The sequence below is a fragment of the Sorex araneus genome, chromosome 6 (genome assembly GCF_027595985.1).
Source record: "Sorex araneus isolate mSorAra2 chromosome 6, mSorAra2.pri, whole genome shotgun sequence".
Classification (NCBI taxonomy): domain Eukaryota; kingdom Metazoa; phylum Chordata; class Mammalia; order Eulipotyphla; family Soricidae; genus Sorex; species Sorex araneus.
The window spans coordinates 104440525-104463096 of record NC_073307.1 but is presented as its reverse complement, the minus strand read 5'-3'; the positions used below and the strand labels follow the sequence as shown (position 1 = coordinate 104463096).

The following is a 22572-nucleotide window of genomic DNA, read 5'->3' as shown; positions in this document are numbered from 1 at the left end:
TTAGGTCTCTGCCAGAACCTACAACATAGGAATAAATTTTTCAGGGATGTAAATATTGAATTATTAAACAGATGCCATCAACAGCAGATCTATGGAAAAGCTAATCTATAGGCTTTATGGTTCCTTATTAAATATATATTCCTGACACATTTTTCATCTTCTAGAGTCTGTAATCATGTCCCTCTTCACCCAAAAGAGACAAAAACATGACTTGATTATTTACATTTTATAAATATTATGAAGTATTGTAAAGCCCAGCGTTTAAGGTGCAAATAATACAGATAGTTCAAAATATCCCTGTTTCTTTCTCCCCAGGAATCAGATCTTGAGGAGTTCAGGTTAGGGATGTCCTCTTGCAACAACTCCATTCCTCAGCCTTCGGAATTTGTGCTGGCTGGAATTCCTGGCCTGGAGTCTTACCATGGTTGGTTCTCTTTGCCGTTTTTCCTGGTATTTCTTATTACACTCATTGGAAATGTCACTATCTTATGCATCATTCGGGTAGAGAAGAGTCTTCATGAGCCTATGTTTCTCCTACTAGCCATGCTATCAGTTATTGATCTCTCCTTGGTCACTGTCACCGTGCCCCGCATTCTGGGTATATTTTGGATGAATGCTAAAGAAATCAGCTACAATGCATGCCTCACACAGATGTTTTTTATTCCTTCTTTTTATGTCATGGAATCTGGGATCCTCCTGGCAATGGCTTTTGACAGATTTGTGGCCATCTGGTACCCTCTGCGATACACAACCATCCTTGCCAACAGTATGCTTGTGAAGATGGCACTGGCTGTCCTGGCACGGGCAATAGCAATACTGACCCCAGCACCCATCCTGACAAAAAGACTGGAAAGCTTCCAGACCCACGTCATTTCTTATTCCTACTGTGCTTATATGGCGGTGGTTCAAATAGCCTGTGGAGACATCTCTGACCATATTGTCTATGGTCTTATGGTTATTGTAGCATCTATTGGATTTGATCTGTTCTTTATTATGTTGTCATATGGGCTGATTCTCCATGCTGTCTTTCGAATACCCTCTTGGGAGGCCAGGGGCAAAGCTCTCAGCACATGTGGCTCTCATCTTTGTGTCATTGCTCTCTTTTATTCTCCGGTTGTCTTCTCTGTCCTAGCACAGATTTTAGGCTACCATATGGCTTCCCATATACAGATAATTATTGACAATCTCTACTTCCTGGTGCCACCCATGGTCAATCCCTTAATTTATGCAGCCCGGACTAAACAAATGAAAGAGTGGGTATCCCGTATCCTCCACTGTCGTAGAAACTGAGGTTGATAGTTGCACTGGGTTGATAGTAGCACTAGACAGGAAACTTGAGAATAGGGGATAATGTTAGTTTAAAAAGAATTTCTGCTATATTGGGGATTTGGGGGAAATAAAAAACTGAGAAAACCACTCAGTATGGGAACATAGTTGGAGTCTTCTTCCCAAATGTAGCTATTATGAAAACTTTATAACCCAATCTCCATAATATGACTTTTCACATAGTAAAATAGAATATTTTGCTGCTTATGTTATTGTTTGTGTAATAATATCAGATAAAATAAATTGTAAGCATATTACTTTCAAGTGAGACAAAAACTAATTCAGACATGTTTTATCTATTCACAAATAAGTAGTTGTTTGTGAATTAAAGTTGTTTGTGAATTAAAGCAGTAAAATTCCTGCCTTAATGCTTTCTTTCCTTCATTTCTCAATTATATTCCCAGCATAGAATTAGGTATCACTGTATCACTTTATCACTGTCATCCCATTGATCATCGATTTGCTCAAGCGGGCACAGTAACGTCTCCATTTATTCTAGCCCTGAGATTTTAGCAGCTTATTTACTCATCCTTCCTAATGGTGTCTCATTAGAGGCTATTCAGAGTCAGGGGAACGAAACCCATCATAATTACTGTATTTGGCATATTAATACGCCACTGGGAGCTTGCCAAGCTCTCCCCCGTGTGGTTACTAAACACTTGGTAGCTTGCCAGGTTCTCCAAGAGGGAGAACTAGTCTATCAGATGACTGGAACCTTGTTCCAGGACATTGGTTTCATAGTCTTTGGATGTTGTGCAGAATTAGGTATTGTACAAAATATGCTAGTCAAAATTAATAATATATATCCATGCTAGGGGCCAGATACAGTGACTAGGGTGCTTGCCTTGCATGTGGCCAAGCTGTGTTTGATCCTCTGCACCCCATATGTTTCCTGAAATCCCCCTAGGCATGATCTTTGAACACAGAACCAGAAGTGACTCCTGAGCACCACAGAATTTGCCTCCCCCAATATACAGTATAAATATACACAATGATATCAATGATTAGAGAGCTACTTTTCTGTCTGGAGATTTTTAATTGAAATTAGTCATCTTTAGAATATTAGTGTTAATATAGAATCAAGATAGATTAGATTTAAGATGTAGGCATTTTATGAGAAATTTTAAAAGGATCTTAATAAGTTATTTTTTCTCACTTAACCGTCCCCCTTTATCTTTCTGAAGGTTTTTACAAATCAAGACATTCAAATATGTATCTTAAGAAATGAAAAATGTTTGTTAATAGTCCTACAAATAATTCATTATATACAATGTGTAATTATGTGTGCATATAAAGCTTAAGATTTTCCAAAATAAGTTCTTAGTATACTTTCTCACCAAATTATTTCTCATCCAATTATTGAGCCTCATCTCTCTATTCTTATTTATTTTACTTAAAATAAGTTACATTCAGTTTGTTCAGCTTGTTCCTCCAGTTCAATTCTTAACTCCATAGAATAGATTGCAAATTAGATTTTCCAGGTTTCCAGTGTTCCTTGTGAAGTATTTTGTTCTCATTAAATCATAGTATAGGCTGATTAACTTGTAAAGAAACCACTACTTATTTTCTTTTTTAGTTTATTCTTTCTGTTAGATGTGAAACAATTTTCTTCATGATCTTTCTTAGTCGATCCTTTCATAATCAAAAATCCTTCCAAACTTGAAAGTTTCTAAAACTTGTTTTCTTAATGTTTGTCATCAAATATTATCAACCAGTGTCTTTTTATTCCTTGACATTCAAGTGTTTTGGACTTCATTGATATTCACATGTCTGTAAAATATTCTGTGCCTCAGATATTAATCTACATGCTGTGCCATTATTCTTCTGCTGGAAGTTAAGTAAAAAGGTCCTGTCTAGAAATTTGATTTTTGTATTGTATATAAAAAGTCTAAACTGTGCTGTCACTCCAGCCCCAGTGTTAATTTTTAATGTAGTTAGAAAGCTCTGCTTTGCTATTTATCTGTTGCAATACCACTAGTTGTGTAATTGCTGGAAAACATCATTGTAAACTGTGAGAGAATGAGAACAAAAACTATGAATAATATAATAAGCTCTGCAAGCTACCCAGAGTATCCTGCCCACACGGCAGAACCTGGCAAGCTTCCCATAGCATATTTGATATGCCAAAAACAGTAACAACAATGTTCCTCATTCCCCTCATCCTGAATAAGATCCCCAATATGCCATCGGGATACACTAGCACACGACACGTATCAGTGGAGACTTTACTGGCGCCTGCTCAAGTAAATTGATGAACAAAGGAATGACAGTGATACAGTGATATGTGTAAGTATCTAGAGAAATAGATGACACTAATTCTTAAACCAATGGTCCTAAACATATAATCCGTACACATTCTCCCAGAACATTCTGATGCTCATAATTCAGATATCTACATGTGTCATTGGAACAAATATTTTCAAAATAACATTTATTTTATCCAAACACAGACAAATAAATCTCCCTCTACTTTAAAAAATTTATTTGTTCACTGTGAGCTCAGTTACAAAGATTTCAGGTTTAAGTCTCGGTCATACAATGATCAAACACCCATCCCTACACCAGTGCACATTTTCCATCACCAAGAACCCCAGTATATCCCCCATCCCATCCCTCCCCCTGCCTGTATGGCAGATGATTTCCTTTTTACTCTCTCTCTACTTTGATTACCTTCAATATTTCGACAAAAGGCCCACCATTATTATTTGGAATTTTCCCCCAACAATCAGACCTGCCAAAAAGGCATGTCTAACAAATTAGATAATTTGTTATCTGATTTACCAAATTATCAAATTAGAAAAGCATATCTAACAAATTAGATAATTTGTTTTCTATTGCTGATTATGAAGAAAATATCATGTCATGTGGCCGCAATAGCAGCTGAGTGATTTTGGATTCCTGATATTTTAGTAATTAAGTCTGGAGGGATTTCTGCCAGAAGCTGCTGGGTTCTGAGATTAGTTTGTGTGCCTCTGGGTTCATGGCCATTCAGGAGCCAGAGAAGCCGTTCCTGGGTAGCAACTCGGGATCTTATCTCAGGGACGGGAGAAGGGCTGTTCCAATTCCACCTCTCATCCCATGAGACCCCGCATGTCTCATGACTCTAGGCCTGTTTCTGTCTGTCCAATAGGCTCTGAAAGATGACAGCCATTTTTGATGATGACATGCCGCGGAGGGAAAAGGCAGAAGTTACAACACCTTTTCCCATCTGGGCTGACATGGAGCCATAGCTTAATTCACAGTCCAGACACATTTCTGCCAGAAGCTGTTGGGTTCCCAGATTGGTTTATGTGCCTCTGGGATCATGGCTGTTCAGGAGCTGGAGGAGACATTTATGGACAACAATTCGGGTTTCCCTCCCTCTATTTTTTCTGGTATTTCTCACCCTTCTTTTTCCCCATAGAGCATCATATTCATTCATATCTAAAGAAATTTATAATCTCACCTGTGATATACGTACAATCTCAAGAACATGCGCCTGCATATATGTATGGTATATATGTCAACTACATATTCAATAATAATAATATCAACTATACTGCAGAAAAATGTAGAATTTAGAAGATAGTATTTCAGACAACGTTGATGAACATATTCTGGCATAATTTCCTCTCTCACTGCAATGACTCATATATCTTTCTTAAATAACATACTTTCAAACCTCCTCCAAAACTTTCTGGTCTCATCCCATTATATGTTTAATTCAGAATTTTATTATACAAATCATACTCAGGTACAGGTGGGCCCTTAGGGGCATGGTTGCTTAGATGCAGTTCTTTGAGTGTGGCTCCTATTTCTCTGAATACCTATTAGCTAAAGAAATAAATCGTCAGGCATTTGTTTTTAAGATGGTGGACAGATGGCTGCAAAACCTCCCAATTCAAAATAAGGAGAAAAAAATGGAACAGAGTTGGTTCTAGGTACCCACCAAACTAATATATAAATAGGTATCACTATATCACTGTCATCCCATTATTCATCAATTTACTTGAGTAGGTGCCAGTAATATCTACATTTGTCACAGCCCTGAGATTTTAGCAGCCTCTCCTTCCTCGTTTTTACCAATGATTGGAGGCTCTTTTCAGGGTTAGGGGAATGAGACCTGTAATTGTTATCATATTTGGCATATAGAATATGCCACAGGAAGCTTGCCAGTCTCATCCATGTGGGCAGGATACTCTTGGTAGCTTTGCCGGGCTCTCTGAGAGGTATATATATAAATATATATATACTTACATATATATTTCCCTTTATGATTATGTGCCTCACAGCTGCTTTGTGGCCGCACACATGGTCCAGGAATATATTTGCTCATGCATGAGGCTTGGCCCAAGTGTGTAGAAAGAGGCGGTGGTTGGGTAGTGGAGGTTGGCTGCTAGGGCTGGGTTCCTTGGGTGGGGAGGGCTCTCACTCTCCTCCTCTGCCTCACCCTGGCACAGAGTCCAGGTTAGGGGGGCTCATTTTATGTTGCCTTCCGGGAAAAACAGCTATGAGATCTGGAGGGTGGCCGATGAGGAGAGTATCTGGTGCTGGCAGGAGGTGGCTTATGCATGTGACTCCTGGGTCACCAGAGATTGAGGGAAGCAGGCAGAGGATCTCTGCTCCCGAGTCCTGTTGGGCCCAGAGTCCAAGATTACAAAGTTCCACGTTACCTGGGTTCCATGGGAACCTATGTAAATAAGTATCTGTTGAAAATATAACATGACTAGAGAAAAAAGTAAATAAGAATCAGTTTTGTACTTAACATCAAATAACTAAAGCCTAATTGTTTCTATGAACCCTTTACATATCCTTTAAATTTGCATTTTAACATCTCTATGTAAGACTATGGGTTACAAATAAGAATACAGACATTCTGAATTTTTGATTGCAGACCCTGGTAGGTATTAACAATATAGACAAGAAATCTACACCCTATAGATAGATATGTTCATTCATGGGACAAATAGGCAAGCAAAGTGGAGGTGGAGGAAAATAATAAAGCAAGACAAAACAAAAACAACAAGAAATATAGGGTCAGAGAGAACAGCTGATAATATTCTTTTCTTGCACCTGGTCAACACAGATTCAATCCTTAGCCCCACATTTGGTTCCTGAAGCATCTCCAGAAGTGATTCCTGAGCACAGAGATAAGAGTTTTCTCTGGACATCATTTGATGTAGACTCAAACAAACAAATTTATCACTTGACAGTTGATTCTCCCTTGAATTAAATCTTTATAAGTAATTTTACTTGCCAGATTTTATAAAAATCATTGTCAGAAAGATGCCAGTAGTTATAAAAATAAAAACTAATACATAAGTGGAGAAATAAATACATTGTTCCATGGAACTACCATTGCCTCTGCATCCACTTTCCCCATGGATTGTTACTGGCAAACACTTTCCCTCATAAGTATATATGGTTAGGAATAGCGTTATTTACAATATTTTCCATAGGTTTACTTAATGTGAATATTATAGACCTTTTATTAATGTCAACCATGGTTTTAATTATATCAGGAGTGAAATTTTGATCAACTTGTGCATTCAAATCATAGCAGCAGTATCAGATTTCTCTCTGTGAATGAGTGAGAAAATGGTTTTAGTGATTATTTTAGTTTTCAGTTCTTTTAATAATAATCTGAATTTTTAACCACCCAAATCAACTTTGGTGCACCTTCTTAGGAGAAGCCATTGTCTACCACAACTGTAAGAATCATGATTCAAAGTGCAGTATTTTATGTTCCTTGATGTAAGATTTTGTGTTCTGAGGTCAGTTTTCAAAAAAAATGGATTTATACAGTGCTAAAGTGCTACTATAAGCAGTCTTATAGAGTTGCTGCAACTATTCTTTGATATCAACATGGAAATTACAATATTTCTCTCTTGATATCAAGAAAAACATAAAATAAAATTTTCCTATATATGTCAGGATGTACTATAAATTGTTTGTTGACATTCTTTGTTCATGACAATTAGATCTTTCTCAGACTTAGAAAAGCATACTTTTTCCATGAATGGAACATGTGAGAAGTGTTGAGAAGGTGATAGAACTTACTATCTAGCAATCATAATCAAAATTTCTGAATAAATCACCATATATTTACAGACTGATATTGGGACAGTTTGAAGGTATGCTTACTTACATTTTTCCTAATTACCCCTAGAGAAAAGAGCTCTGGTTATTTCGTACCAGAAACTGGCTAACTAAGACATTTTATTGCCTTTGTCACTTTCTCTGTCTTCCTTGTTCAGTCTCTCATATTTTTTTTTCTTGGATCAATTTCTAAATATAACAAATGCACAAAAATGAGAGACTAAACAAGCTAAGATTATTAGTGGTCATGTTGTGATAATGGAGATCTAATAAAACTTCAAAGTCTTGACCATGGATATAGCTCAGTGGTAGAATATTTGCCTTATATGTTTAAGGTTCTGGGTTTCATCTCTACCACCACAAATAAATAAATGACAAGAGTGCAAATTCTTTACTTTTCCTCATTAGTCAATCAGACTTCTTTTTTTTTTCTTTTTGGGTTACACCCAGCAATGCTCAGGGGTTACTCCTGGCTTTGCACTCAGGAATTACTCCTGGCAGTGCTTGGGGGACCATATGGGATGCCGGGGATCGAACCCGGGTCGGCCGCATGCAAGGCAAACGCCCTACCCGCTGTGCTATCGCTCCGGCCCTCAATCAGACTTCTTAAGCTGTAAAAGAAATAAGACTAATACAAAAGATGTTTTACGTATTTTATTAAAAGATATTCCTAACTAATAAACTATACATCAAAGTTTTTCAAGATTTTTTTGTAACTTTTGGAGTTGGAGGATAACAGCCATTTTACAGTGAGTTACAGTTTTACTCAAATAAATGTTGGACTTCTTTCAAAGTCACTGCAAACAATGTTAGTCAATAGCAAATTAAAATTTCCATTATTCACTTACATGGTAAAATGACTACAGCTATGCAGTTAAATAAAATCAAATAACAAATATCTGTGTTATAAATATATAATTTCCTACTGGAAAATAATTTGTATATTTTGCTCACTGATGAAAGCTAAGATATTTAATTAAAGAAATGTTCAAACAAGTCATATTGACAAATCTACACATCTATGTGTGCTCTGGTGATAGTACTTTAAAATTCTCTTGCATAAAATGAATTATCTAAAACTCACATGTGTAAAGAAATAAAAACAAAAAAAAAATAAAACTCACATGTGTCAAAACTTTATATATGATATATGTTCTGATTTCTAATGAAAAGTTGTTTCTCGTAGTTGAAAATAAATCTTTTGTTTTTATCTCACCATAGCCTCAATAAAATAAATCCCATTTTTGTAATAAAAAAGGAGAATTTATGCTCCTGCACTTCTGATGCCATGGTATACTTCTTTGTCACAGTTACACTTCTTACACCATAAAGTGTGTCTTTGCCCCCATTACACTTCCAACAGATACAGCTTTCCCTTGGTGAAAGTCACCATATATGTACATCTATATCTATATCTATACCTATATCTATATCTATGTATATGTATGTGTGTGCATGTGTGTCAGTGTACAAGGAGAAATAAAATGAAAGACTTATGGAAGTAAAATGAAAGTATTAAAGTATAAGAAAACAAAGTTGATAGTAATTTATGATATTTGTGTATATTTTTCACCTGTTTATCTCTTATTCTCATTGCTCACATTTTGGTACTATAAATGTTTTAAAACTATCAATTAATTTCAGTATAGCACCAATATGTACATAGTTCAAGAGCTTCACCTTAAAACATGTAAACACATGTTTTTGTAGTCTTATTATTTTGGGTCAGTGCTGGGTATCAGGTTTCAGAATGAAAATCTGAGCAACACGCTTGCGTATCTCCTTGGTCTTCACACCATAGACAATGGGATTAAGTGCAGGAGGGACAAGCAGATATATAGTGGACAAGAGGATATGGGTATAGGGTGATACACGACCAAAACGATGGCTGAAGAAGGAAAAAAATGCAAGGATATAAAACTCCAGAAAAACAACAATGTGAGCAGTGCAAGTGTTGAATGCTTTGAGCCGTGCCTCCTTCTGGGGAAGTCTAAAAACAGCTCGGAAAATTAGAAAGTAGGAAACAAAGACAAAGATCATATCAAAGCCTAGTATAGCAAAAGCTACAAAGAGCCCACATGATTTGTTAATCCGAACATCTTCCGCAGCCAACTTGACCACAGCCATGTGCTCACAGTAAGAATGGACAATAACAACAGAGCGGAAACGTTGCAATCGTTTGAGTAGAATGGGTAAAATCCCAACTAGCACGGTTGCCCGAACTGCAACCATAAATATCAACTTAACCAAAAAGATAGGTGTGAGGATGGAGGAGTGCCGCAAGGGATCACAGATAGCAACATAGCGATCAAAGGCCATAGCCAGCAGAATGCCTGATTCCATGCCCTGCAGAGCATGGATGAAGAAAAGTTGGGTTAAGCAGGCATCAAATGCCATGAAGTAGGACCCAGACCAGAAGATAGCCAACATCTTAGGGGCAATGGCTATACAGAGACCTAGGTCAGTTACTGCCAACACTGCTAGGAAGATGTACATGGGTTGGTGAAGACTGCGTTCTGTAGGGATGATAATGAGCAAGAGGAAGTTCCCAAGTAGAGCAACCATGCACACAGCAAAGAAGGGAAATCCAATCCAAAACTGCACATGTTCTAGTCCAGGAATTCCAATCAGGGTCAGGGTTTTGGGGTTTAGATATGTTATATTGGTGGATCCCATCAGGATGGTAAGTTCTATTCTCACCACTGATGACGCTAGTGATTCTTTAGGCAATAGTTATGGATGTGAAAGAAGGAAATAAGGGGCATATGAAACATATCGTGGAGTGTGGTCATTTGTCTTTTAACCTATAATCCTCTATCCAAGGCATCCGAGAATCTGGTTGTGAGTGAATGAGGAAAATAATATACTATATTTTACCTAGAAGGTGTACAAATGGAAATTATGATTCATGAACATTGATTTTACTATTTTCAAAAATGTTCTTAGTTGTTATAGATGCAAATACATTCCTTTCTATCCTCACATCCATGTTCCAAATGTTCAAAATTAGATGAAGTTCTTCTGTGACACCTAAAACCATGGTATAGATATTTAATCTCATAACTCTGTCAAATTTATTTAAAATTCAGAATTTGTATATAGCATTAGACTTACCAACCTTTTCCATTTTCTTTGGTCTAGTGTATAAAATAACACCTCATAAGTAATGATTTAACTTCAAATTGATGTTTGATAGGTTAGAATTTTCAGTACATGCAGGTTAAATTTCCTTTATGCAATCCCATGGTACAAGTCCTTGAGAGAGGAGAAAATTTTATTTTAGCCATATAGATGGATCATATTTAACTTCATGAGCTAATTCTGGACTCTTAGTTCTCAATGTTGTTATGTAGTCAGAAGAGGGAAGAAGGTGATATAAGTACTTTGATGTCTTAGAGGAAACAAAATTAAGATAAAGGTAATTGACTATAAAGACAATGTAAATTAGGATATGATGGCAACATGTAGTATTCACTAATTCAACAATTCTTGCAGTTTACTTTATTTCAACAATTATTGAAGCTTAATTTATTTCAAAATTTTGGCAGTTTAATTTATTTGGTGTTAGCAGTATGCTTCAGGTGTAAAATTGTAGCATTCACTACAGGGCATATTATTGTTACCATTTGGCAGTAAAAAACTTTATCTGATGTATTTATTATACTATACCACATTGCACCTAGCCTAAACTTCTTTGTTTTTATTTTTGTGCTACACCTGATTTGGGCTCAGGGCTTACTCCTGGCTCTGTGCTCAGGGACTGTTCCGGCAAGGCTTCAGGGAATGGAACCTGGTTTGGCCACAGGCAAGGTAAGTGTCCTGCTCACTGTATCATTCTGGATCTCCAAATTTCTACTTTTATTGATTTGCTCTTTTTTAAAACTCAACTCAATAAAGAAAACTATATCATCCATTGCCTTTTATTCATTGTACAATCATTCATCATGTGAAAGTTTTATTCTACTAGCGTTATTATTTTATCATAGGCAAAAGCATTAAATTAGAGGTTGTAGCACTGTAGCACTGTCATCCTGTTGTTCATTAATTTTGCTCGAGTGGGAACCAGTAATGTCTTCATTGTGAGACTTGTTAATGTTTTTGGCATATCGAATACACCATGGGTAGCTTGCCAGGCTCTGCTGTGCGGGTGGAATACTCTTGGTAATTTGCCTGGCTCTCTGAGAGGGATGGAGGAATCGAACTCGAGTTGGCTGTGTACAAGGTAAACACCCTACCCGCTGTGCTATCGCTGCAGACCCTGGCAAGTTAGCCATGGTGTATTCTAAATGCCAAAAACAGTAACAACAAGTCTCACAATGGAGACATTACTGGTGCCCACTCGAGCAAATCAATGAACAACGGGACGACTGTGCTACAGTGCTACTCAGTAAAAAAGATGCTGTCAAATGAGAGATTACATTTTTGAATGGGAGTTGAAAGGAAAATATGGGAGAATTCTGGAAACGTGCTATAAAATCATCTAAAAGCAAACTGGCTCAGAGGCTGGAGTCATGGTACAGTAGGTCATTTGTCTTGTACAGTCCATTGAGATTAGATCCCCAGCATCCTATGTGCTGTCCTGAACCCTAAAAGCATCATCCCTGAACCCAGAGTCAGGAATAAATCTTGAATATTACTGGGTGTAGCCACCACACCCCAAAGAAGAAAAATAAATAAATGAAAAGTTAACTGGCTTATAATTAGTAGGATATGACAACATACAACCAGAAATTCAGCAATATAATATAATGCAAAATACTGTGATTGTTTATATAATAGATAATTACCAAAATAGCATTAAAATGTAAATTAAAACCTTTATATTATTTTGTAAAAAAAATTTCCCTTTCAGGCCCATCCAAAATGAGGTTACGTGGGGAAAACAGTACTTTTTAATAAATAATGTGTGATAAAATCACTGTATACTATTAAGGGAACATGAATAAAAGTTGAACCTAGTGGAACTTTAAAAGACAATACTTCCTAGATAATTGTTTCATATTTTTCTTAAAAAATATAAGGATAAAAATAAAATTTATCTTTAATCACACAATTTTATGTGTAATCTAATAATCATAATACTTATCTTCTTCAAAGATTATAGCATAGTGTATACAATATGTGAACATAAAATTTTATCTACATTGTAATTTTTTGACATATTAAAGCAGCTTTCTGGCTGGAGTTAGCTCTTCTTTATTCAACTAGCCAATCTATAAAGACAGCAGAGGAACTCACTAGAAGAATCCTTTTGCTGTGCCAATTCACCAATACACTTTGTTATTCAATGCTCTTTTATTCGGCTCTGATATTCCAAAAAGTAACATTGCTCTGCTATAGTCATCCAAAGTCCACGTACCAAACAATTAGATACGACCCATATACCCTATAGACAAAAAAACAAACAAAAGTATCATAATGTACTTCCACTTGGTTCTGTAATGTCTGCTGTGCTTTTTGTTACTAGAACCTCTTAGTATGATAGATTTTCTATTCCTGAGTCTTTTCTAATATCTCTTATAAATATACATGACTGCTAATACCATATTTTAGGTACAAAATCATATAACCAAAAACATATAATCTATATTTTACTATTTAAATCATAAGGAAGAAATATTTTATAGTTCTCAGATTTATACATCCACAAATAGGAACAATACTGTTTAACTTATTTGATTATTGGGACTGCTAAGAAGGTTTTTAAAAGAAAAACTCAGTGTAACATACAGAAAAAAGTAAGATCTTAATGTTTAGTGGTTAGTATCTGTCAGAAACTATAGAGAATGTATACTGTAACACATTATTTCTATCATGAAAACAAAAACAAAGTAAAAAATAAAGACATTTTCTAAAGAAACAATTGAATAAATATCTGTGAGGCTGTAGGTTTTTGGAAGCTAAATAATCTTCCTCAGTATGGTCAGCTATTATTGTAAGTGGATCCGATTATTGTTGTCACAATAGAACAATGACTTCCGGGACATGTGCAGACCTTAATGGAGTTAATAAATTTTAGTAATCAAATTTATTTAATCGCTTCACTTAAGAAATTATGCTCCTTTATTATTCTCCATATTCTCCATTAATGTCTTACTAAATGAATGGATAGTAAACATGATTAGAAAAACTAGTTTTCTGAAAGAGAACAGATTAAAAATGGCTTCTAAGTCAGAAAAATTCATGAATTTTAAGCAAAATATCTTTATTTGATAATGAGATCATAAAATATTTATTCTTGGCTTTTTAGTAAATTAAATGAAGAGATAAATAGTATGATTTTCTGCATGGAATCAAATTAAAGCATATGAATTAAAAATCTAAAGCAAAATATGTTTCTGTCCCAGATGAAAGATGATCTCTTTCAGGAGATGGAATTGAACTGTAATTCCTGTGCCAGTAACTATCAAAAGCAACCATTGTTATTTAAGCATACCTTTAAATTGATCCTCACTTTGCCCTTTACAGTCTGTTTCTCAAAACATAAACACACACACACACACACACACACACACACACACACAGATTTCCAAAGAAAAACCTTTATTAAAAAAAAAATCATGGACATTAGTAACCCTGAGCACAGCCAGTGTCCTCCATCTAAAAAATAATACAGATAAATAAACAATGAATATCTACTTTGTAGGCAAACATTTATAGAGGATCCTGAAAACTGCATTTTCATCTTCTTGGCAACTAATTAATTGAGGTGTTTTAGATACATTTCTTCACATGCAATTAAGCATGTATGTGATTATATTTTCATCTCCTCCATCTCTAATCAACACTAGACTTGTTGATCTCTCAAATAACTGTTAAATAAAATTAATTTCGAGGCAAAAGAAAAGATGGCATACCAAATGGGGAAATAAGCATTACTATAAGATGAGGATTAATTCCATGTGATTCACTACTTTTTCTACTTTCTCTTTGAAAAAGGACAAAATTGGACATATTAAGCATACATAAGTCCCAAATTTAGGAAAAGAAACTTACCCAGAAAAACAGATATCTGAATGGAATGTAAGATCAATGGACACAAAAGCTTTTATCTGCCAGACTTTGAATTTGGGCAGGTTTTAATAGCATAATGTTTTCCATAATTTGTTCTTCACTGTTGCTTTTATTGGCCTTGGACTCTAAGCTAGGATCCCAAAACAATTTTCAGAATTTACCCTAGAGGGTTTGTTACATTTCTGAAATTTAGCCCTGTTCTGGAGGACAAATGTATCCCTTACACATAGAAGCATAATCTGTTGGATATTAACCTCCAGGGATTTAGGTTTCATCAGTGAACTGCCCCTTTTCCATCCCCCAGAGAAGCTTACAGTGCTCTTATAAGCATAATACCTTATATATTATAATTCATAATATTATAACAATATATAATTCTATATTATATTATGTTACATTTTATATGTAACATAAATATAAAATATATAAAATATAAATATATAGTATATTATATTATAATTTTAGAATTTTGTATATAAGCATAATACCTTATATATTATAATTAATAATATTATAATTCATAATACCCTGAGATTATATTTAACATTTCCTTTGTGGTTTACCTCTCATTCTGTTAGCTAAAGCAAATTTGGTTACCAATAAGTCAAACCTTCTGGTGACTGAACTTTGTAGTGAGTTACTTGCTTTTTTATTTCCCCCAAAGCCTTTTCATCTTTTACTCTAGAGCAATGTTCTTTGCTTAAGCAAAGACTGTTGAGCCTACACTCCTAGTATTTGGGAGTTAATTGACTTTGAAATATACTTACTCCTGGACATTCATCATAATTACTTGTTGCAGGCTTCAGTTGCCATAGTCACTAACACCGCCCAAAAGCTAAGGGTTCTCTGAATGGATGCAGAGCAAGCAGTAATGCTACCCTCCCTTCGATATGGGACAGGCTAGAAATCATAAAGCACAGTCTTGATACAAGCCATAATGATTGAAAGATGACCCCATGGAGCAGGAAAAGCTAAAGTGCTACGAGGACTTAGTGGGATAATGTATAGACTGAAATGATGGTAGACAGTAATTTAGTCTGTTTTCTATTGTGTGGCTAGACTTGTGGCTACCTAGAAGAGGAAAATTACTTAACTTTATGAACATCGTGCCACTATAGCTGGAACACATATCTACAAGAATAACTACAGTTATTATTACTGTTGCTATTGCCCCTCAAAGTTGTTGAAAACCATAGGGAAACTTGAATATATTTAATGAAGAAACCAAAAACGATAAAATTTTTATCTTCCCAGTGTTAAGAAAGATATTGAGATACTGTTGCCTAAGAAAGCTTGAGAACTCGTTGTTCTTACCCTAGCTCCACACACACTGCTTATCATACCTCAGTTGATATCCAATTTGCTGTGCCTACTGTTATATCTTGGATATGAGTTATCTAATTCAGACCATCAATTGATGAGTTTTAGAGAATATTGAGGAATATTTTAAATATATAGCTGGTATTTTTATTTTCAGGACAAAGTTAATGCACTAGGGGGAGGAAACACAGTCTCTTTCCATTTTCTTAGACACATGTTCAGTCTTTAAGGAATAACCTAAACAACCTGTTTGGTCTACTGCTACTCAGTGTATCAGAAATTTTATGTAAACTAAATAAATGCTATTTAGTACTGTAATGTGCCCTTGGTCTTAAATCTAACATATTCTGTTACTTCCACCCCTATCAAAATATCCTTTATCTTAGAAATGGAAATGACTAGGATTCATTTAGTAACAGAATATGTAAATGATCAGGCAATAGTCATATCCCTTACACACAGCTAAACATCTTGAGTCTCTAAATGGAAGGCTTTTGGGCAAAATAACACTGTAGCACTGTAGCACTGTTGTCCTGTTTTTTCATGGATTTGCTGGAGCTGGCACTAGTAACATCTCCATTGTGAGACTTTTTGTTACTGTTTTTGGCATATCCAATGCAAAATAACAAAGGTGAAAAAAATTCAGAAAAAAATGAGCAAACAAGTGAGCTTGCATGTAAATGCTGGGATGCATTGAACTAACTTTACAGAAATATAATTCCTTTTGCCTAGTTTTACTTTCCTTGCTTTCCTACCTTTTTCTAATGCTTAATCCAGAAAGTCTCTCAAAATATGTCAGTGGTTGGTTCTGCAGAATCTTCCATATTAATCTGGTGGCCCCTAAGAACCTCCAGGAGTGATCCTGAGCACAGAACTAGGAGTAAGCCTTAAGTACTACGAGGTGTGGCCCCCAAACAAAACCAAAAATTTCATATCCATGTCTTGAATAGCTTTCTTTCCTTCTTTGTTTCCTTCTTTACTTCCTTCTTTTCTTTCTTTCTTTCTTTCTTTCTTTCTTTCTTTCTTTCTTTCTTTCTTTCTTTCTTTCTTTCTTTCTTTCTTTCTTTCTTTCTTTCTTTCTTTCTTTCTTTCTTTCTCTCTTTCTTTCTTTATTACTTTCTCTCTTTCTTTCTCTCCCTTTCTTTTTCTCTTTCTTTTTCTCTCTCTCTTCCTCTCTTTCTTTCTCTCTCTCTTTCTCTCTTTCTTTCTTGACTAAATCTCAGGGATTACTCTGCTCAATTCTCTGGGATAACTCCTGGCAGAGCTCAGGGGACCTGTGGTACTTTAGATGGAGCCTAGATCAGCTGCATGCAAGACATGTGCCTTACCTGCCATATTCTCTCTTCGCTTCAAGTGTCTCTTTTTTAAAAATAGTGGTTTATATAGTAAATTCCGAAATTATGATTTAATAGTTTTTTACTTTCATTGATATTTCTGTCACATTATGCATCTCTGTGGCTTATCTTACATACCAACAATTATCTTTCTAATTGTTATGCTTACTTTAATCTTTCTTCTATATCCACATGTGTGGGGACATACGTAATTGTTCTTGAGGACTGTATCTGACACTGTCCTGAGATATAGCCAGCTGTGTGCATGTCAATATGTTATATCTCTGTCTCTATACATATTAGTTATTTGTATAGTTTTGATTTGTGGCCACATCCAGGTTTGCTCAGGGTTTACTTCTATGCTTAGGAATAACTCCTAGCAGAATTCAGGGGATTTTATGTGGTGCCAGGAATCCAACTGGGATGAGCAAGTGCAAGTCAAGTGCCCTAGCAGGACTTTGCTCCCTTCTTTTTATATTAAGAAGTAAATCCGAGTTCACTGTGGATGAAAATATTGAGTATTTCAGATGCAAATTTAGTATGAGGAGAAAATAAAAAGAAGTTTTTTCATCAATGGATAAGTCTGTGAAGGTGAGAACCCATTTATAAGTTTCCACTTAATAAAATCTTTTAATTACATCTTCACAACTGTCCTTGAGAAATAGTCAGATGATTTCAAATTACTCACATAACTAAAACTAATATTGTATGTCTTCAGGATCTTCCTTATACATTCATTCATTTAGTATTAATTTAAATCACTATGATACCATCTGTACATTCTATGATCATTAAGAATTTACAATTTAGGAGATTAACAGTGACAGTACTCCATTACATCTATTGCTTAATGTAACACAATGTAAAGTATAAAAAGTCAATCACTCACCCATCACAGCTGATTTCTATCAAAGGTTTAGGTCATTGTATGAATAAATTTTATAATGAGGATATGAATAAAATGATTACCTCTGATTCTTTTTAACTTTTATTTTAGTTTTTGATTATTTCTTTTCTTAAGGTTATTCTAGTTGCAAGTTAGCTACAACTATTTCTATTTTAAAAGTTTCAGGATGAATTTAAGTTGTATTTGTGTAAGTAAAATTTGTTTGAATTTTCTTAAACCTTCTGTCCCTTTTGGTCTCCCATAAAGTGAGTACTTTAAATATTTAAAATCATCTTGTCTCTCTCACACTCCCTTATTTCACAAGTAATTGAATATAACTTCAAGGGTTTTGAACATTTACAATAAATAAATAAATGTATACATAAATATTATTTTGATATTGCTCTGGAGTAATAGCACAGCTGGTAGGACCTTTGCCTTGCACGCAGCTGACCGAGGTTCAATTCCTCCGCCCCTCTTAGAGAGCCGGGAAAGCTACCCAGATTTTCTCGCCCACATGGCAGAGTCTGGCAAGCTACTCGTGGCATATTTCATAAGCCAAAAACAGTAACAACAAGTCTCACAATGGAGACATTACTGGGGCCCACTTAAGCAAATTGATGAGCAACAGTATGACAGTGTCTGTGATATTTAGACTGGAGCAATAGCACAGCAGGTAGAGCATATGCCTTGTACCAGCCAACCCGGGTTCAATTCCTCCATCCCTCTCGAAGATACCAGCAAGCTACGGAGAGTATACCGTGCTCGTGATGGAGCCTGGCAAGCTACCCATGCCATATTCGATAAGCCAAAAACAGTAGCAACAAGTCTCAAAATGAAGACGTTACTGGTGCCCCCTCCATCAAATCAATGAACACTGGGATGACAGTGCCACAGTGCTACAGTGCTACTATGATATTTTGCTGTATTTTTAAAAATTCTGCATGTAAGATATTCTGCCTAGTAGGAAACTGCACTGAACAAAGGAGTTTGATATATATTTTATCCATATCATATAGAATTACAGTGCTGTAGTGTGAAGTCTTTGTATTGTGGGTTTTCTTCTTTAAGAAAATAATGCACTTATTGCCCCAAGTTTTGAAGATATTAAATCTAAATGAGCTAAAGGAAAAAAGAAAATAATTTTGATTAGTCCATCTTAAAATTCAAAAAAGCATCTGGTTTGATTTACTCTAACTTAAGGATGATCAGGTCTTCTTGCCTCAATGGAAAGAAAATTTATGGGTCAGAGTAAACATACAGGAGGCAAGGCTGTATGTTTGGCCTTGGAAGCAGTTGAGCTTAGTTTATTCCCCAGTATTGCATATGGTCCCCGACATACTGTCATGAGGATTCCTGAGCACAGAGACAGGACAAATATAACACACAAACAGAAAATAAAGTGTTCCTAGTTATCAATAACAATTCTACGGCATATTACCTTTGAAAGCAAGTGAACTTCACTAAATATTAGTTGCAACATCAAAATTTGGACTTCTTTCTAACCTAACTGGAGCATATAGGCCAACATGATATTAATTAAGTAAAATATTACTAAATCTTCTTGTACAACAACACTGAGATGCTTTAAACCTAGAGAAAAATCATATGCATATTTTTCATGCAAGGAAAATTTATTAAATTTTATTTTTTATTTATTAAACATATTAATTTTATTGATTAAATTTTATGCATTATTTATTATATCTCATGCATCACTTCTAATAAGAAATTCTAAGAGTTACATATTTAATATGAAGACACTTCATAATAATGAGAAAATAAAAAGGAAAACATTGCTAAGTGTGAGTAAGTCCAATTTTTTTGCCTGATAATATCCTGAGGAAACCTTGGCGGATCTTCTTTGTCTTGATGCTATAAATAATTGGGTTTAGTACAGGTGGGACAAGCAGGTAAATGTTGGCCATAGTTATGTGAATAATGGGGGAGGAATGCTTTGCATAGCGATGTACTAGAGATAGCCCTATCATTGGTACATATAGAATGAGCACAGCACAAATGTGAGAAACACATGTGTTAAGGGCTTTGAGCTTGCCTCCCTCAGATGCAATGCCTAACACAGAGCGGAGGATAAAGGCATAAGATATGAAGATTCCTAAGGAATCTACACCCCAATAAGAAACAATAATAAATACGCCATACAGAACATTGAAAGAAATATCAGAACAGGCCAACCTGATGACATCTGGATGCAGGCAAAAAGAGTGGGAGAGAACATGGGAGCGGCAGAAAGAAAATGTAGGAATACGAGCAATGACTACAGGAGCAACAATAGAGCATCTGATAACAGTGATGATGCCTATATAAACTATGCGCTTTGGAGTAAGTTTGCTAGAATATCTCAAAGGGTCACAAATGGCAACATACCGGTCAAATGCCATGGCTAGGAGCATAGCTGACTCCATCAGAGAAAAGGTGTGAATAAAATACATCTGAACTATACATGTATTCATCTCAATCTCCCTAGCATCAAACCAAAGAACTCTCAGCACTGTGGGTAGGGTAGAAAGAGACATGCCCATGTCAATGAGGGCCAGCATGGATAGAAAGTAGTACATGGGCTCATGGAGACTCTTATCAGTGTGAATGACATGCAGAATTGTGCTGTTTCCCACAATTCCGATCAAATATAGCACACAGAAGGGGATGGAAATAAGGTGATGAAAAGCCTCAAAGCCAGGAATCCAGTGAGGTAGAATGCAACAGATGATCCAATACTTGAATTAGAACTTCCAAAGAGGCTGCCCCGTGAAGCCATTTTCTTAGTTTATAAATGAGGACTCCTAGATGAAAAAGAACACTGCATTAGTAAGAGCAATACTTGTATTTCTCAATTATTTATGATCTTAACTTATTCATTTGTAGGCAGAGCTTCTATACAGTTTGGAAAATGATTTTTGAAAAAATATTCACATTCAGCACAGGTTGCAACTTAATCATTAAAGGATTTATGGATATTTTCAGTCCTATGACCAATATTTTTATCCTAATGATTTTGCATTTTGAGACATCCATATCTATCCCCTACCCTTATATTTTATTCAGCCATATTTCCCCCCTGTTATTTTGGTAGACTGTTTAATTTTAATTAACTTTTGGATTCATAACTTACCTGCCATCGATCTTTGTGTATGATACTATGTAAGGATATATCCCTTGATCTCTTTGTTAAACATTCCTTTTCATCTAATAGAAATAGATAAGTCGTGTTGTTAGAATGAATGTTAGGCAAAAATGAGTCATAGAGATCATAGAGTTAGTTGTTTTGTTTTGCTTTTCCATTTGAGACAATCCAGAACATTATCTAGTCATATATTACTAAAATATTCTATATACACTTACTTAAACTTCAGTGAGTCTGTGTTTTTACTTTATGTGAGTTAATTATTCCAGGCTTAATATTGATTTGTGAATAGTTTCTTTATTTCAATTCTAGTTTATCCTTATTTTTGGCACTGAAACTTATAATTTATTTTCTTATTCTTCCATATGTGGAGATGGTATTTTTAAATATTAACTTTATTCTTATATTTTTATAATGTTAGTACCATAAAATACCTCAAGAATATCAAAATAAAGACGTATTTTATGTAACATGTTATAGACTAAATCTTGACCATGTCAGTGTTTCCCGAGGTCACATAGATCATAGTAGGAGGCTTAATAAATTTATTAATTGGAAGTGCTGAAGGAAATGGAAGTTTTCTAACATTTGCTCACCTATGTGCCTCTTGCCACATGGTACTAACTGGGACAGCACTTTGGAGTTTCAGTTTTAGGTCTACCATCAAGTTTCCATAAGCCAAAAATGTGAGAAAGAACAATAAAATCAGTTTCATTCAATATTTCATTATCTCAGTAGTTGACAAATGTATACCTGGCAAGACAGGTGTAGATTTGTTACATCCTATCACAATAACAACACAACGTCTGAGGTCTGTTTCTAAAGCTCCTGACATAAATAATCTATACATTTTTTTCCACAAAATTCAATGATTAATTCATTAAATTCATTTGACTATTATTGGATATTCCTCTATAGTTAAAGAAAAACAACTGATACTACCTAGTAACTTCACTTTACCTGTACTTCATATTTCTATCCTAATGTCTCAGATTACTTTTTAGCCCCTTTAATAATTTATGAGCATTTTACTATAGCTGAGCAACTAGATATCTAAGAAAGATTATGTTATGTAATCAAAAGTAGTCTGAAATTCAGAAACACCACTAAGCAAAAAAAAAAATATATACTTACTATCTTTAAAATCCTAACCCCAGTTTCTAAAGCTTTTCTTCTACTGAAACATTATATATTTAACTCACAAACTACCTCTAAATTCTGTACCTTACTGAACATTTTACAAACTCTAGGAATAGATTAATAAATATTATTAATAAATGACCCTTTGCTCTTAAGCTGCATGTTGTTTAATAAGTGAAAATTCAATATCTCAGTAATATCTCTGGCTTTTCCTAAAATTCATCCATGTTTTATTTGAATATGTTCTATCTTCTCACATTTATATAATGCTTTCTCAATAGCTTCACATAGAAGAAAACTAAGAGGTATGAAAATCAGAAGTTTTAGCT

At 35.1% G+C, this 22572-nt stretch overlaps 3 protein-coding genes across 3 annotated transcripts; 1 reads left to right on the top strand and 2 right to left on the bottom strand.

Annotated features, from left to right (window-relative positions):
- The first annotated feature begins 345 nt into the window (after positions 1-345).
- Positions 346-1290, top strand: LOC101558913 (olfactory receptor 52B2-like). The gene has a single exon (XM_004618325.2). It carries the CDS (start codon positions 346-348, stop codon positions 1288-1290), a length of 945 nt encoding a protein of 314 aa, XP_004618382.1.
- A 7839-nt stretch (positions 1291-9129) lies between these two features.
- On the bottom strand, positions 9130-10080 carry LOC101558642 (olfactory receptor 52A1-like). The gene has a single exon (XM_004618324.2). It carries the CDS (start codon positions 10078-10080, stop codon positions 9130-9132), a length of 951 nt encoding a protein of 316 aa, XP_004618381.2.
- A 9677-nt stretch (positions 10081-19757) lies between these two features.
- On the bottom strand, positions 19758-20737 carry LOC101558373 (olfactory receptor 51G1-like). The gene is given in 2 exon segments (XM_004618323.2): positions 19758-20662; positions 20665-20737. Coding segments are annotated over 2 exon segments (978 nt in total).
- Between the last annotated feature and the right edge of the window lie 1835 nt (positions 20738-22572).